This window comes from Anabrus simplex, chromosome 7 (assembly GCF_040414725.1).
Source record: "Anabrus simplex isolate iqAnaSimp1 chromosome 7, ASM4041472v1, whole genome shotgun sequence".
Taxonomy (NCBI): domain Eukaryota; kingdom Metazoa; phylum Arthropoda; class Insecta; order Orthoptera; family Tettigoniidae; genus Anabrus; species Anabrus simplex.
In genome coordinates, this window is record NC_090271.1 from 237,591,630 (window position 1) to 237,610,645 (window position 19,016).

At 38.5% G+C, this 19,016-nt stretch overlaps 1 protein-coding gene across 3 annotated transcripts in view; it reads right to left on the bottom strand.

The window, feature by feature from the left end:
- The window catches only part of LOC136877515 (anoctamin-7), an 865,825-nt gene that overhangs the window by 39,865 nt on the left and 806,944 nt on the right, over positions 1 to 19,016 (bottom strand). For all 3 annotated transcript variants that reach the window (XM_067151627.2, XM_067151626.2, XM_067151629.2), the window contains 2 exons: positions 13,247 to 13,467; positions 11,125 to 11,320 (listed from right to left, as the gene is read on the bottom strand). In XM_067151627.2, the coding sequence (XP_067007728.2) occupies positions 11,125 to 11,320; positions 13,247 to 13,467 (417 nt within the window). The remainder of the gene's footprint in view (positions 1 to 11,124; positions 11,321 to 13,246; positions 13,468 to 19,016) is intronic.

Here is a 19,016-nt window from a genome sequence, read left to right on the forward strand (position 1 = left end):
CAACACCCCAAGTGTACGTGGTGGACAAGTGTGATAACACCAATCAAGTGCTTCTGTGCACGTACTTTGACACAGGTCAGTACAGTGGGTGCCCACCCTGAGCTGCAATACATTACCTGGAACATGACGAGATTCAGCTCGTGCATAGCTTGGAGTTGCTAAGGTCAGTTGTGTATTTCCCGCACATGTTCCCAAGGATTTAGGTCTGGGATCTGACGTTATATCTTTGAGAGCTTCTCTGGAGATACCTGCAGTGTGAGGGCGAGTATTGTCCTGCTGAAACATCTCACTTACAACAGTCTCCATCGGAGGGATAACCACTGGATTGACGACACTGTCCACATTCTGTTGAGCAGTCATCAATCATCGTCCAGTCTTTTTGTAAAAGACTTCAAAAGCTTGGAAATTTTGTTTCCCTTCTCATTGTTCCCTCAACAATCTCCGATAGTGATTTCACATGAACAATACCTCCCCTGACTATAATGGTCCCATGTCTCTCTCGACAATGAGATTGGCGCAACCACTCTGTCTGGTATGCCATCAGTTGTGATTGCAATAACCATTGCAGTCAAGACAAAAGTGCAATTCCTCATCAAAGATGACTCATTTGTCAGCCTAATGACCGTTCGACCCCACGACAGCCTTACTTGTACCGAGCTTGATAGCTGTAGTCGCATAAGTGCAGCCAGTATCCAGTAATCAGGAGATAGTGGGTTCGAGCCCCACTGTCAGCAGCCCTGAAGATTATTTTCCATGGTTTCCCATTTTCACACCAGGCAAATGCCGGGGCTGTACCTTAATTAAGGCCACGGCCGCTTCCTTCCAATTCCTAGGCCTTTCCTATCCCATCGTTGTCATAAGACATATCTGTGTCGGTGTGACGTAAAGCAAATAGCATTTGGATTCATATTCAGCCTTACTTGTCAATGTTGCAGGGTCAAGAAAACACTTGTTGCTGGCTGCAAACAATTATAAAGTGTTTGTCACATTTCATCTGGTGCCACAATTTCTGTTGCTGTTGCTTGGAGGTCTGCACTTTTGTCTGTCGGGTTGGTGCTATTCCAGGTCCCGGAGCACGTGTCCCTTCATTTGACCACTGTACTAATACATTTTTAGTTGTGGATGCATTTCAGCCAACTCGTACAGCAAGAGGCTGGACAGACCAATTATCTGAGACGTTTCAGTCAGTAACAATTGTTGATATCTTGCTCGTACCAGTCAGTGAGGCAAATGCTACACGTCAACTAAGCTCAAGTGAGCCTTACTTACAGGAGGTGATTCATCAGTTACCAATTAGATGGGGAGGACAATATTAACAAGCCAATTGGCCTGAAGGTATCATTGGATATCAACATAAATGACCCCTTCCATCATGGACTGAAATTTCCATAGTGTATATTGATAAATTGATAAATTCCCCATCTTGCAGAAATGTCATGAAATAATATATTGTACTGTGTATACCATACTGTTAACAGCTTTCCTTGTCATAACCAAAGGCCTTTTGTTCTAGCAAGTGTCTTATCCCAAACCAAGTAGGCAAGTTTTATTTTAATATAGTGTAATGATTCACAGTTATATTTCAAATTGTAACTGAAATATGATACATATTATCTAAATACTTTCTTTCACTTTCAGTTTTCTGCAAGTGAAGACATTGAATAAAAAAGACATGTACAAAACAGGCCAGACAAACCTAAAGCTGTTTAAATCTGAATTTAAAATAGAGCTTTCTTATGTTTTGGATCCTGATATACCAGGTTCGATGTATGGCATAATGAAGTACATCATGGTTTCTTTCTAGGACCATCAGGTGATTGTCTCACTACCTCTGTCTTTGTACCGTCTCATTTTGAAGGAATTCAAGGTTAGAGAACAGCTGGTGCCTAGGTCCAGGAATGCACCAGATCCTGTGAGAGTGTCCTGATACAAAACCTAGAGCGCTACTCTGCTGTTCATGCCAGAGGAAGGTCATATGAAACAGCTTTGTGTACTATCAACAGTGTATTTGGCCTGACCGGTTATCGACTCTCATGCGTGTGCCTGATTTTTATTAATAAAATATTCTGTAGTGAAGGAATGTTTTGATCCACTCCTATAAACCCGGATTCACATAAATTTTAACATGACCACTTGGAAGGAGATTGGGGGGAGTGACAGGGAACTCAGTTTTCATGTTAAAGGTATGCATATGGCAAATTGAAAATAATTAAGGTAGAAATAAAACCATAGATATTAAGGTCAATGTACTTCCAAGTGGCAAAAATCATCAAACAATTGATATTCTGTGAACTACATGTTAGTTCAATTATGTTTCTTTGTCCTGAAACAGTTTTCAAATATCATGATTATCAGTTTAACATGTACCATGTCACTAATCTGCATAAATGGAGATACAGGAAACTAAAGAATATTGAACTTCCTGATTAAAAGAGTCAGACATTTTTATTGTGCTGCCATTACTTACAGTTCAGATAGAGAAAGAGTGAAACATCTAGAAGACTTAGTACAAGAAGATAAAAGTAGTTCTATAGTCAGGAATGGTGATTTTGAGCATTTCAACCTAAGAAATTCAAAATAAAAAATAAAAAAATTACAGGTAAAGTACATGTACAGTATTTCCAGCATTGTGTGATGTTTTGAAAGAAAATGAAGATTTAAGATTAAAGCAGATGAATGGCCTGCTTACTAAAATAGTAGTACGGTATCAAGTATTAAAAACGAAATGTTATGCTTTATTTTTTAGCTTTTAGAGGGCTACTGTCAACACGGTTCATCACGAGACCTACCACATAGTAATGTTATTGATGAACCAGTTTGTCGCCAAGTCCAGTAGCGGCGATTAGGTGAAGGGGCGGGAAAACATTACATTTTTATTTCATTTTAGCCAGCTGAAACTAGGAATTGTAGGAATTAAAAAAAAAAAAAAAGCAATTTGTACAATCCCTGTTGTCTTAACAGCTAATTCATTCCTTTATTATTCTGTAATTATTAACAAAGTGGTAATACGCACAAAATGTTGCTTGTCGTGGCTAGCCGATTTGTATACTGCCATAGCAAGTAGTGAGCGACGACTTTGCATGTGCTGTGCGAAAGGGTTGTAGGGGTATATTTTTTTGCCAAAGTCACGGACACTGAGGTATGATTCAGCCACTTGCCATGCACATGCGTCAGTCTAGCAGTCTCTTTAGTGTCTTTTAGTTTCTTAGTTTGTAGTCAAATACTACAAGATTATTAATTGTATAATCATACCTTACTTCTATTTAATATTATTGTAATTCATGTGTAACACTGTTCCTTTGGTGAAAGTTTTATTGTATACTGTGTGTTTTGAGTCATCAGTCCATAGACTGGTTTGATGCAGGCCCTCTATGCCACCCTATCCTGTGCTAACCTTTTCATTTCTACGTAACTATTGCATCCTACATCTGCTCTAATCTGTTTGTCATATTCATACCTTGGTCTACCCCTACCGTTCTTGCCACCTACACTTCCTTCAAAAACCAACTGAACAAGTCCTGGGTGTCTTAAGATGTGTCCTATCATTCTATCTCTTCTTCTCGTCAAATTTAGCCAAATCGATCTCCTCTCGCCAATTCGATTCAGTATCTCTTCATTCGTGATTCGATCTATCCATCTCACCTTCAGCATTCTTCTGTAACACCACATTTCAAAAGCTTCTATTCTCTTTCTTTCTGAGCTAGTTATCGTCCATGTTTCACTTCCATACAATGCCACGCTCCACACAAAAGTCTTCAAAAACATCTTTCTAATTTCTATATCAATGTTTGAAGTGAGCAAATTTCTTTTCTTAAGAAAGCTCTTCCTTGCTTGTGCTAATCTGCATTTTATGTCCTCCTTACTTCTGCCATTGTTAGTTATTTTAGTACCCAAGTAACAATATTCATCTACTACCTTTAAGACTTAATTTCCTAATTTAATATTTCGTGCACCACCTGCCTTCGTTCGACTGCACTCCATTATTTTTGTTTTGGACTTATTTATTTTCATCTTGTACTCCTTACCTAAGACTTCATCCATACAATTCAGCAACTTCGAGATCTTCTGCAGTATCACATAAAATAACAATATCATCGGCATATCTCAAGGTTTTGATTTCCTCTCCTTGAACTGTGATTCCCTTTCCAAATTTCTCTTTGATTTCCTTTACTGCCTGTTCTATGTAAACATTGAAAAGGAGAGGGGACAAGCTGCAGCCTTGCCTCACTCCTTTCTGGATTGCTGCTTCTTTTTCAAAGCCCTTGATTCTTATCACTGCAGACTGATTTTTATACAGGTTGTAGATAATTCTTCGTTCTCGGTATCTGATCCCTATCATCTTCAGAATCATAAATAGCCTGGTCCAATCAACATTATTGAATGCCTTTTCTAGATCTACGAATGCCATGTACGTGGGCTTGTCCTTCTTGATTCGATCCTCTAAGATCAGACGTAAAGTCAGGATTGCTTCACGTGTTCCTACATTTCTTCTGAAGCCAAATTGATCTTCCCCCAACTCAGCTTCAACTTGTTTTTCCATTCTTCTGTAAATAATACGTGTTAAAATTTTGCAGGCATGAGATACTAAACTAATGGAGCGGTAGTTTTCACATCTGTCAGCACCGGCTTTCTTGGGAATAGGTATAACAACATTCTGCCGAAAATCGGATGGGACTTCTCCTGTCTCATATATCTTGCACACTAAATGAAATAACCTTACCATGCTGGTTTCTCCTAAGGCAGTCAGTAATTCAGAGGGAATATCATCAATTCCAGGTGCCTTGTTCCTATTTAGGTCACTCACAGCTCTGTCAAACTCTGACCTCAAAATTGGGTCTCCCATTTCATCAGCATCAACAGCCTCTTCATGTTCCAGAACCAAGTTATCTACATCGTTACCTTGATACAACTATTGGATATGCTCCTGTCATCTTTCTGCTTTGTCTTCTTTCCCTAGAAGTGGCTTTCCATCTGAGCTCTTAATATTCATGCACCTAGATTTCCTTTCAGCATCAACAGCCTCTTCATGTTCCAGAACCAAGTTATCTACATCGTTACCTTGATACAATTGTTGGATATGCTCCTGCCATCTTTCTGCTTTGTCTTCTTTCCCTAGAAGTGGTTTTCCATCTGAGCTCTTAATATTCATGCACGTAGATTTCCTTTCAGCATCAACAGCCTCTTCATGTTCCAGAACCAAGTTATCTACATCGTTACCTTGATACAACTGTTGGATATGCTCCTGCCATCTTTCTGCTTTGTCTTCTTTCCCTAGAAGTGGCTTTCCATCTGAGCTCTTAATATTCATGCACCTAGATTTCCTTTCTCCAAAGGTTTTCTTGATTTTCCTGTATGTAGCATCTACCTTTCCCAGGACCATACAGCCTTCGACATCCTTGCACTTCTCCTTCAGCCATTCTTCCTTAGCTACCTTGCACTTTCTAACCACTTCATTCTTTAATCGCCTGTATTCTTTTCTGCCCTCTTCATTTCTAGCATTCTTGTATTTTCGTCATTCATCAATCAGGTCTAGTATCTCCTGAGTTATCCACTGATTCTTAGTTGATCTTTTCTTCCTTCCTAACATTTCTTCAGCAGCCCTACTGACTTCATTTTTCACAACTCTCCACTCTTCCTCTACTGTGTTTCCTTTGGCCTTTTCATTTAGTCCTTGTGCAACATGTTCCTGAAACAATCCCTCACACTCTTTTCTTTCAACTTGTCTAGATCCCATCTTTTTGCATTCTTTCCTTTCTTCAATTTCTTCAACTTCAGATGGCATTTCATGACCAACAAGTTGTGGTCAGAGTCCACGTCTGCTCCTGCGAAAGTTTTGCAGTCCAACACCTGGTTTCTGAATCTCTGCCTAATCATAATGAAGTCTATTTGATACCTTCCAGTGTCTCCAGGTCTCGTCCACGTATACAGCTGTTGTTTGTGGTGTTTGAACCAAGTATTGGCAAGGACTAAATTATGATCAGTGCTGAATTCAACCAGCCGACTTCCTCTTTCGTTCCTTTGTCCCAATCCAAATTCTCCTACTGTACTACCTTCTCTTCCTTGGCCTACCACTGCATTCCAGTCTCCCATCTCAATTAGATTCTCGTCACCTTTTACATATTGTATTAGACCTATCTCCTCACATATTCTTTCGATTTCATCATCCGCTGAACTAGTAGGCATACAGACCTGCACTATTGTGGTGAGCATTGGTTTGGTGTCTATCTTGGTGACAATTCTTTCACTATGCTGGTCGTAGTAGCTTATCCGCTGCCCTATTTTCTTATTCATTATTAAACCAACTCCTGCATTTCCCCTGTTTGATTTCGTGTTGATAATTCGGTAGTCGCCTGACCAAAAATTCTGTTTTTCCTGCCAACGTACTTCACTTATACCAACTACATCTAACTTTAGCCTATCCATCTCCCTTTTCAGATTCTCTAACCTACCACAACGATTCAAACTTCTAACATTCCACACTCCGACTCGCAGAATGTCAGTATCCATCTTCCTGATGATCGCCCCCTCTCGTGTAGTCCCCATCCGGAGATCCGAATGGGGGACTAGTTTACCTCCGGAATATTTTACCCGGGAGGAAGCCATCATCAGTACATCCTTCATACAGAGAGAACTGCATGTCCTCGGGAGGTAGTTACGGCTGTAGTTTCCCGTTGCTTTCAGCCGTGTAGCAGTATCAACACAGGTAAGCCATGTTGAGTATTATTACAAGGCCGTATCAGTCAGTCATCTAGACTGCCGCCCTTGCAACTACCGAAAGGCTGCTACCCCCCTTTCGATGAACCATTCGTTAGTCTGGTCTCTCAACAGATACCCATCCGATATGGTTGCATCTGCGGCTCGGCTATCTGCATCATTGGGACACGCAAGCCTCCCCACCGCGGCAAGGTCACATGTTTCGCAGAGGAGGTATTGTATACTATTGAATAAAAATCTAAGAAACTATTATTACCACACTTAAGTTGTTAAAATGTCCACCTATACCTCTGTCAAAATTTAATTGGGGAGCATAAAAAAAAAAAACAGACCATTTTGTAGTTTTATTTTTCAGTTTTGATATATCCCACCTACCCCACTGGCTATAGCCCACAAACCCAGGTACTTTTTGTCTGTAGATATTTTTCCCCCCTCCCACTTCTAATTCCCAATCACCACTACTGGCTAAGTCTGAATGTTTTTAGTTCCTCATTCCAGCTGTTTGAGGCACTATTGACATAACTGTTCACGAGTGCTATCATGCAGTAATGCTATCTACAAAATGGTTCTTCGCTATGTGTGCTCCTTTTAGTTTGACATCCCAGCCATTTGAGGTACTGTCATTTGAAAGTAGACTTACCTGCCATTTTGTGATAGTATACAGAACCTTTTACTATATATTTGCAATCTCCATGGTGAGAGTACACATGTTTATGTATAAAATATACCGGTAACCTAATATATTATATTGAACCAATAGGAGCAGAGAGAATGTATTAAATTGACTTAGGGTCTTGATGTAGAATGAGGCTAAGTTGTGTGAAAACTCAAAACAGGGGTGTTAATGCATCTGTAAATGTATTTCCATTTGTTCAGACTGCTGAAATAAGCTCTAGGAGGGCAATTATTTGAAGATGACGAGAGTGTGGAAGACTTCATGCACAACTGGCTGGTGACACGACTCTGTTCTTTTTATGATGAGGGCATCAAAAAGCTGCCCATATGCTGGGACAAACACATTTCCAAAGCAGGAAACTGTGGAAAAAATAAACTGTAATTGCTTTGTGTTTTTCAATATATGAATTTAAACAAAAAATAAAATCCCATTTATATTTCATTCCCCCTTGTATACTGTAAATCTAAATTAATCACACATGCAAGTAGAAACAATATAAGACTAAGCCAAAAACACACCTAAATTTACCTCAATTCTTATGTCATATACACCCTTCTTTCCTTAGTTTTAACAAATCTCGATCATAGCCTGCATATTTTTACCTTTAAGTTGTCATTGCACTTCTCAGGAATATCCTTATCACATCTAACGTAGAGAAACACCTTTCTCTTCCAACAGTAGTCATTGATATGGTTGTAGTGTTATTTTAAACAATAGCATATTTGGAAATAAAATTCAATGGAGTAGCTTCCATATTTTTCAGAGAACTACCTGCTACCCTTCTCAGTCACAATCTGCTTGTTACCAAGGCTCACTCATTACACCAGCCCTCTTCCCCAAGAAACAGTCATTGGCAACATTTGGTGAATATTTACCTCAAATGTCTTCTCTATGGTCACATGGGATTTGTGACTGGGAGCTGATATATACGACTATACACTCTATTCTGAAGCCAGATTTTGCAGTTTAGAAGTAGTAGTCACCTTCCTTATGAGCTTAAGACCTATATTCTCTTGTATATAATATACTGGGAAGTGAAAATTAAAAGATTCCATGTTTATTGGGAGGGCACGTGACCCTTGTGACCTTATGCACCAGCCGTAACGTAGTACTGCACATTTCTTCTTGGACTTATTAGACTAAATCCAATTAAGGCTTGTAAAAAGTGGCTACACTTTCCTTTTGAAGAGGTTCTGTATTTTATCACTACTGCAAAAAATCACCAAACCTACTTGTAATCAGAAATGAACTGAGCAGGAAATTGGAGTTGATCAAAATCATAAGGTATGTTGAAGAAAAGCTCTACTTGATTCTTGATTCTTGCATTATTCTTACTAAAAAAGCTTCTAAAGGATCTAGCAGAAGATCAGCATGCAGGGTGTGATCATACCTGGAGATTGTGTAGACAGCAGAAGAGAGAGAAGCACAGGATCACAATAAAAATTCTGACTGCAATCAGAATCCTTACCATAAAAACAGTTTAACTAACACCCATCCTAGAAGAATGGCAGACATTTAATTAGTTGCAGAAGAAATAATACAGATGATTGATGATGAGGAAAAACTTATGAGAAATTCAAAGGAATCTCCTCATGAGGAATTTAAATTTTTTTTTTTTCTTTATCTGTCTTCTGACTTCCTCCAGGCACCTTCCTATTAAATAATGAGGAGCTGAACTTCATGATCATCCTATCTCAGAATTATGTTTGCTGTACAATGAATTATTTATACTTTATGTAAGGATGTCATTAAGAAGGAGGCAAGTTTTAAGGATTCAGTTGTACATTCTGGTTTGTTATCCTATTGTTTATATGTATAAACATTAAGAAGTACATGGGCATTCTTTTACAGCATTTCCATGGAATGTGATTAAGAATAAAAATAATATTTATAGGGCATTACAAACTATTGTGTGTATCAGGATTGGATAAAAAACTGGTTGAAAAAATTATATAGGGTCTAAATAGGCTTTAGCCCATGGTTTCATGAAATCTACAACTCTTTGTCTGTGGTACAGGTTGTAATCTTGCATTTGGGAGATGGGTTCAAACATCATCAGCAGCCTGGAGATGAGTTTCTGTGGTTTGCTATTGTTACATCAATCCCATACCCAGCTCCTGCATTTATGGCACTTATCCATCTTCCTTTCTCTTTGTACCATTCCTCTTCCATCATTTTGTTGCAGTTTATTGAACTGATCCAGCTTGTTGTAGGCCCCACCACCCTCTCTCTCTCTCTCTCTCTCTCTCTCTCCCCCCCCCCCCCCCCTCAAACTTCATCTCCATCATCTGTTACATTATTCTTTTTTCTCTTCCATCCTCTTTACAGGTCCAAACCCTCTTAGTTTACTCATATTGATTCTCTCATTTAGGTTTTTCATTCCAACTTCTTTTCTCACATTTTTGTTTCTCAGTCTGTCCTTCCTATCATACTTAGGTATTTCATTTTGCTGGTATGAATTCTACTCTCCTCTCTACTTGTCATTGTCCAGATGTCAGTCGTGTAAGTCAATATGGATGCAAAATACATTTTGTACATTGTCTCCTTATATTTCGTTGGTACTTTCTTATCCCAGACAAGGTTTCTTACATCCTGGTAGAATGTATTGCCCTGTTGCACCCTCTTGCTAAATCTCCATGTCCAGGCTTGCATTTTGCATTAATTCACTGCCTAGGTATTTGAAAATGTCATCAGTTTCAAGCTTTAACCAATTTTCACAATACCTTTCCCTTATCTTTCTCCTCTTGCTATCACCATGGTCTTGCTTTTCTCTGCGCTGATTTTCATACTATACTTTTCAATTTTCTCGTTCAGTGATCAACTTGTTCTTGTACCTACTTTGCTGTTCATTCCCTAGACCATTGTCTGTGATGCTAGTAACACCTGTCTATTCCCATATGCTTCCTTTGTCTCCTTTACAATTTCATCCATAAACAATAATGGATGTGAGAGTATGCTCCCCTATCATATTTTGTAATATTAACCCAATAATATTATCATGATCTCCATTTGAGGTATTTTTCACTTCATGAATTTGAAGCTATCCTTAGGTTAATAGTGCTGATTAGTTATTTCCCTTGTGATCTTGAACTTGTTCATGCCTGAGCAAGTGATTGTGAATTCTTCAAAATATGTTATTGAACAGAGGTTTACAGTTTCTTCATTTCATACTTTTAAGAAGCTACAAGTCATTATCATCTAGACACTTCCAGATTACTGTTTTGTTACTTAAAGTCTATAGAGTATATTGAATGATATTTTGTTCACATTCATGCAGTAAGTGTAGTAGGTGCTAGAGTAAGGTATTCTCATAAATCCTCATTTCATGCATATGTGTGCGCGCGCGCGCGCGCGCGAAGTGCATGAGCCTATATTCACTTATCACATTTTTACCCAGCAAAAGAGGTTACACTTTGTTCAGGTGTTTGTGTCTTATACACACATTTATGCATCACAGTCAAAGTGGGTAGCTTCTGGTAAACATCAAGAGTTTTTCCACAATAGTTATTCAAAACATGTACTTTATATCATCTCTTGTTATTAGTTGCTTTAAACCTAGCAAACAATTTAAATTGTAGTAAGAAAAGAAGGAATATGACAGTGAATGGGTTAAATAGTCCACCTTTGTAAATTCTTTATAAAAGTATGAAAGAGATGAATGTGTCATGAGAGAAATGAGTGCATGGAGGAAGTAGAGAATAGCATTATGTCACAGGTGATGGCAAGTGACTCACCCCATGCTGTGAGACGATACGCTAGCTTCTCGTACACACGACTCATAGCCATGATGAGAATCAGGTTGACAACGGCACCTGTGACGTTAGCAATGGCCTGAGCTTGAGACCGGAATGTAGCATTTTGGAACAGGGGAATCGACACCAGCACTCGGTAGATGATGACTGCCACAATGAAGATGATGACTAGAGACATCTATATACGAAGGGAAACACTTGACTGATTAGCAACATATGAGCAATGACGATATTAACTATAGAGAATAGAAACATACAATAAAACCCAGTTGACATTTGGCAGATTCCAATGCAGTAAGTGTAGTACTGTAGGTACTAGAGTAAGGTATTCACATAAATCCTAATTTCTAATTTTTTCTCCCCTTCATTCTATTCAGGTCTTTATCTACCTACTCTGAAAGAACAATCATGTGAGAAATCAGGTGGTAAAAAGGGAAAATAATAAACAAGAAGCCAAAGAATTACGTCTCCTTGATGTATGACAGCATCAGTGAAAATAAAAGGAAGGCCAAGCAAAATAAATTAAAGTCATCATATGTCCAATCAGTTTAATATTATCAGACTTTTAATAAATAAAGGAAAGGCAAATAAAGTTTAAGGAAAGAAAACTAAGTTTGCTTCAGTAGAGGTCTTGTTGTTTATATGGGCATCTGTAAAATTGTGATCTCCTGTTGATTGTGGAATTTAGCATTGATTCAACTGGATGTCAAGGAGCAGTCAGGAGTTGGTATATCTAACTAGCAATATGTACATTCACAAAACTTCTTGATGGGATTGTAATGGGATTGTAATTTGACAGGTCAAAGAATGATTTATTTCAGTAATGAATCTAATATCACATTTAGTAAAGGATTATGAGCCTGTTGTGCAAGCTCTTTCCAGTGTTGGTTTTAATGTAACGTTTGGGCGCTAACCTGCTACGAGGGACTTACCCGTTTGCACCTCAACCTTCCTTGTCTTACACTGGTACTCTCGTTCTTTAGGGGACCATACCTTGTGTCTTGTATGAACAGAAACTATCGATTTTCAGGTTTTGCTGCAGCTTCTCCACAGGGATCAAATTCTCCCATGTAGGATATTGCACTTACAATTGAAAGCACTGGTGAAGAGTTGTGTCTATCAATCAACCTGTGCAATTCTTCCTTTTGCAATGACTTTCTGTCTTAGGAAGTTACTTTAAGATAACTATTTCTCATTTCAATGCAAGTCCTTGAACACACTAAAAATGGTTAGTAACACCATTTTATGCAGCTTCAGAACATCAATGCTGCACTACTTTGTGTCAGACAATCTACCACATCACCTTTGAGTGTCCTATAGGTGTTACCCAGGCAAGAGGTAAGATTTATTGGATTTACTTGAATGGCTCAAGAACCTGGACTGCAATTTAAAAGGGCTGTTGGAAAGTGTACATCATGAACTTAATTTTCTTTCCTTTGTTTATCCCCCTTTGTTTTGCACTTTATGAAATCAATAAATCAAGAAATCAATCAATAAATAAAATAATAATAAAGTAAATAGATAAAATAAATAAATCTCAAACTAGCCTTTCTGAAAGTCCAAGAAATCCTTCCCTAAAATACTTTTATTTAAAAACTCTCTCCCATTGGAGATAGTCCCATGGGAGTCAGCATACTCTCAAAAATTGTTATGTACTGTAGAATAATAAACTGTATGACCTATACTCAACAAGTAACTTTTGTAAGAGAAGGTCAGAATTTAGTGATCGTTCAATATAAATCTCTCTTTTTCGAGTAGTAGTAGTAAACTTCATTTTATTCACAGTTATGGGTATCTTATTCTTTTTTTTTTTTTTTAACCAAACAATTAACAACAGTGAATACCACATAAGCAATGTTCATACACTCAAATTATACTTTATGAATATAGGATGTTTCATAATGGAATTGAAACACATGGGCCATGAAGATTGTAGAATTTCATGAACAAGAAATGTGCAGCGAGTTCCTTCAAATTGTCAACAAGGTTTTAATGTACCATTTCTTTTCATGTTTAACAACATCCTGAGTATAAATATAAACTGAAAGGAAGCATAACTGAAGTGCAGTGTGAACTGCAAGGCTCAAGATCATTTCTGTCCTACCATAAGGAATATGATGCCGATGCCAGCAGCGATTCGCTTATGCCGCAGTGAACTAGGGAAGCTAGGTTCTCGGACACCCGTTACAGGATTTCGCTCCAAGAATGGTGCTCGAGCAGCAAATTCTGGTCGTGGTCTTTCCTCTTCCTCCTGGAAGCCCATGCAATCCCAGTGGTGGGCGAGGCTGGCAGACTTGCGCTTCCAGTACTCTAGGAAAGTCACCGCTGCAGACAAAGAAGAGATTCTTTTATACATTTTATCATATGTAAACCGATATACAAGGCATCCTACTTGTCCTGAATAAATCACAGATGACCACTCATTGCATTCCCCTGCTACTTACAATGATGAACTAGTCACACTACATTAAGACAATGCTATACAATTTACAAAGAGAGTACAATATTCTAGAAATATTGTGTTTGCCTATTTATTAAGAAACATATTAAACTGCTTGAAAAAATTAACTCATTAATTGTAATTTCTGCGATTGATGCAGTTTCTTCTTATTAACTTTGTACTGGTCTATATAAATAAATGGAAGTCAGTTTGGGGCAAACTATATATATAAAGGTATAAAAATGAAAATAGTCATGAATTAACTCTTTACATTGCTGCGCCCTTAATATTGCGAGTGTGACATTCTTCTGACTTTATCAACGCAATACTCCTAATGTTGACATAAGAAGTCATTCAAACTCCGTGGGCGGATACACGCGTCTCTCTGCAGTAGATAGGAGCTTACGAAATGACAATCTGTTGATTAATTTATGAGTTATTGAGATAAATACGACACTCTGCTTTACGGGCTGCTCTGTGGTATGTCCGGCGTGCAAGCTAGCAGCGAGGCCTGTGTCGGGGATGAGTAAGCTACTGTATGTCGACAGCCAGTAAAGCGCGCGATCTTACCGAATCCGAGGTTGTAAGAGTGCTATCCACATTAGAATCAGAAGATGAATATTCCGATTTTAGTGATTTTGAGAATAATGATGATAATGATGACACTGATTATAATGATAGTACAGAAGTTGTCCAACCAGCCGGGGACAAACCGCTTAGACTGACAGAGACATTTTCCTTCCCCTGTACCACCCATCCCGAAGAAGAGATTTCCTGCCACGTACTGCCATGTGTGTTCAAACACCACGCTTGATGAGAAAAAGAGGAAAAAAAAGTAGATATATGGGTGAAAAATGCGACGTTGGACTGTGTACATCCCTGCTTTGGAAACTACCATACCCTAAAAAGGTACTGAAGGAGATGAACTTGTTTTGTGCGAATGAACACTTCCAAAGAATACATGCGATTTGAAAAGAATGTAGACTACCCACAGTTTTGGAATTACCAGTTTTGTACAACCCTTGATTAACTGGTCTGGACCATTTTTTATTTTGATATCAAACCAAGATGTATAGGAATTTTTAATGCATTCTCTGTGTTTTATCTTGAATAATATTTTACCGTAAAATGTAGATACATTTTTACTCATTTTAGACATCCCCGAAGTTATTGTCTTCAGTTTAGTTATATATCGGTGCTTGTAAGTGGACAGCTAGGACCACCTGTAGTGACTGAAACATGTAACTTGAGCTTTTTACTGTGATTTTTAATTATTTGTTCAATTTTTGTTCAATTGTTGGCCTTTTATGTTCGACAACCTTGAATTTCCTGCGCAACATATAGCTGATTTTGTGTTAGAAAAATCAGTTTAGGACCTTCCATATTTAGTATAAAAATATATGACAAGCAGGCAAGAACCCTCTGGTTTTTCCCATCTTATTTCCGACTTTTATGTATTGAAGTTAATTATTAAAAACAATTCCGCACAGGGCTTTTACAAAAGAGAATTTATCTCAGCAATGAAAAGGTTAATGAGGCACTTTTAAGCATCTTAGAAACTTAAAAGTTGGTACCAGAGAAGTTGATGATCTCAAGATCCCTGCAAAAATCAAAAATTCTCAAAATTCTATGAGGGAGGCATGCTGGGGGATTTCAAATTTGGGGCTTGGCATAAGAAATGAGTCTGATATATTCAGCCAAAGCGATAAAATATAGGTTTTGTGGGCTTGAAAGTTTCCTGAAAATCCTAATTTTTACCCCCCTCTTCCCAAATCAAGATGTCTGCACAGTCTGCCAGATGAGCTAAAACATTGAAATTTGGCAAAATTATAGCTTTTAGCCTTTAACCAACAGAAAAATTCTAAGTGTTTAAATTTTTCACATTTTACCCCTGAAAAATATCAAAATATGGAAGCAATTTCAATGACTGTGCAGACCTTCGCTTCGAGGTATTTGGTAGCTAAACAGTACGTTGTATCACAAAATTGATGGCACAATCAAACTCAGCATGATGAGATCTACAACAATGATCTACAACAAGCACACAAGCGACTGGCTGGATACAACAGGAGTACATTTCAACACAACTCGGTGCCAGTTTCCAACAGACCACAATTTATGTAAACAAAATCAAAGGGATGTTCTCACCATTTTACTTCAAAACATCAAACCCACAAGATGCATCTGATGGCAACAAGAACTCAAATTATAGTGATAAGAAGATTTTAACTCATTTTACCGAAGTTTGAAACATGCAAAAACGTGCACCTGTTTTAATATACATATGCGATCAAAAGTATCCGGACACCTGGCTGAACATGACGTACAAGTTCGTTGCGCCCTCCATCGGTAATGCTGGAATTCAGTATGGTGTTGGCCCACCCTTAGCCTTGATGAGAGCTTCCACTCTCGCAGGCATACGTTCAATCAGTTGCTGGAAGGTTGCTTGGGGAATGGCAGTCCATTCTTCACGGAGTGCTGCAGTGCAGAGAGATAGCGATGTCTGTTGGTGAGGCCTGGCACGAAGTTGGCGTTCTAAAACATCCGAACGGTGTTCTATAGGATTCAGGTTGGAACTGTGCAGGCCAGTCCATTACAGTGATGTTATTGTCGTGTAACCACTCTGCCACAGGCCGTGCATTATGAACAGGTGCTCGATCATGTTGAAAGATGCAATCACCCGAAGTGCTCTTCAACAGTGGGAAGCAAGATGGTGCTTAGAACATCAATGTAGACCTGTGCTGTGATAGTGCCACGCTAAACAAGGGGTGCAAAGGGGTGCAAGCCCCCCTCCATGAAAAGCACGATCACACCATAACACCACCGCCTCCGAACTTTACTGTTGGCACTACACATGCTGGCAAATGACGTTCACCAGGCATTCGCCACACCCACACCATGCCATCGGATTGCCACATTGTGTACCGTGATTCGTCACTCCACACAGTGTTTTTCCACTGTTCAATCGTCCAATGTTTACGCTCCTTACACAAAGCAAGGCATCGTTTGGCATTGACCTGCATGATATGTGGCTTATGGACAGCCGCTCGACCATGAAATCATGAAATCCAAGTTTTCTCACCTCCTGCTGAACTGTCATAGTACTTGGAGTGGATCCTGATGCAGTTTGGAATTCCTGTGTAATGCCTGCCTATTACACTTGACGACCCTCTTCAACTGTCTGCAGTCTCTGTCAGTCAACAGACAAGGTCGGCCTGTACGCTTTCGTGCTGTACATGTTCCTTCACGTTTCCACTTCACTATCACATGAGAAACAGTGGACCTAGGGATGTTTAGGAGTATGGAAATCTCGCATATAGACTTCTGACACAAGTGACACCCACGAAGTCCGTGAGTTCCACGGAGCGCCCCATTCTGCTCTCTCACGATGTTTAATGACTACTGAGGTCGCTGATATGGAGTATCTGGCAGTAGGTGGCAGCACAATCACCTAAGATGAAAAACGTATGTTTTTGGGGGTGTCGGGATACTTTTGATCACATAGTGTAGAACTGCATAATTCATCAAGTATTCGTAAATAGAGCAGCAAGGCCATACAAGTGACACTTCACTCTATCATGATCAATATACGTCTCAACCAATCACTTCAGTCAATACTGATCTGCATTTAGAGCAGTCGCCCAGGTGGCAGATTCCCTTTCTGTTGTTTTCCTAGCCTTTTCTTAAATGATTGCAAAGAAATTGGAAATTTATTGAACATTTCCCTTGGTAAGTTATTCCAATCACTAACTCCCCTTCCTATAAACAAATATTTACCCCAATTTTTCCTTTTGAATTCCAACTTTATCTTCATATTGTGATATTTTAAAGTCACCACTGAAAAGTATTCATCTACTAATGTCATTCCAAGACATCTCTCCACTCACAGCTCGGAACATACCGCTTAGTCAAGCAGCTCGTCTCCTTTCTCCCAAGTCTTCCCAGCCCGAACTTTGGAACATTTTTGTAATGCTACTCTTTTGTTGAAAATCACTCAGAACATATCGAGCTGCTTTTCTTTGGATTTTTTCCAGTTCTCAAATCAAGTAATCCTGGTGAGGGTCCCGTACACTGGAACCATACTCTAGTGGGGGTATTACCAGAGACTTGTATGCTCTCTCCTTTACATCCTTACTACAACCCCTAAACACCCTCATAACCATGTGCAGAGATCTGTACCCTTTATTTACAATCCCTTTTATGTGATTACTCCAATGAAGATCTTTCCTTATATTAACACCTAGGTACCTGCAATCATTCCCATAAGGAACTTTCACCCCATCAACACAGTAATTAAAACAGAGTACTTTTCCTTTTTGGGAAACTCACAACCTGACTTAACACTGTTTATTATCATACCATTGCGTACTGTCCATCTCACAACATTATCAAGGTCATTTTGCAGTTGCTCATAAACTTGTAACTTATTTACAGTCTTGCAACTTATTTATTACTCTATACAGAATAACATCATCTGCAAAAGCCTCATCTCTGATTCCACTTCTTTACTCATATCATATATAGGAAAAGATAAAGGTCCAATAATACTGCCTTGAAGAAACCCCTCTTAATTGTTACAGGGTCAGATAAAGCTTCGCCTACGGTACTATAATTCCCTGAGATCTATTTTCTAGAAATATAGTCACCCATTCAGTCACTCTTTTGGCCAGTCCTATTGCACTCATTTTTGCCAGTAGTCTCCCATGATCCACCCTATCATATGCCTTAGACAGGTCAATTCCGATGCAATCCATTTGACCTCCTGAATCCAAGACATCTGCTATATCTTGCTGGAATCTTACAGGATGAGCTTCAGTGGAGTAACCGTTCCTAAACCCAAACTGCCTTCTATCAAACCAGTTATTCATTTCACAAACATGTCTAATATAATCAGAAAGAATGCTTTCCCAAAGCTTACATGCAATGCATGTCAAACTGACTGGCCTGCAATTTTCAGTTTTATGTCTATCACCCTTTCCTTGATACATAGGGGCTACATTATTCGATAGAATAGATCTAATGTATTCGAGAATAGTGCAAATGAATTTTTGGACATATTTTTACCCCTGAAATGTTGTAACTCTAATCTGATGCAAGTTTATTACAAACTATTATATAGACTTAGAAATAGAAGCAGAAAAAAATTCAGAAAGGGTGAAACAGTATTGAGCAGACGAAAAGAATAAACACCTCCATAAACCTGACTATAGTAGACCTATGTTGGCTAAAAAATTGAAACAATAATAATAGACTTAAAAATAAGTAGTGTTTATTATTATTATTATTATTATTATTATTATTATTATTATTATTATTATTATTATTATTATGTATATGTTGTTTTATAAAATAAGGTCTTCAGCAGCTGAAGATGGCCTGTAATAGAGATAGAAAACAGTATTGCTAAATGTATTTGTAATGTAAATACATCAGA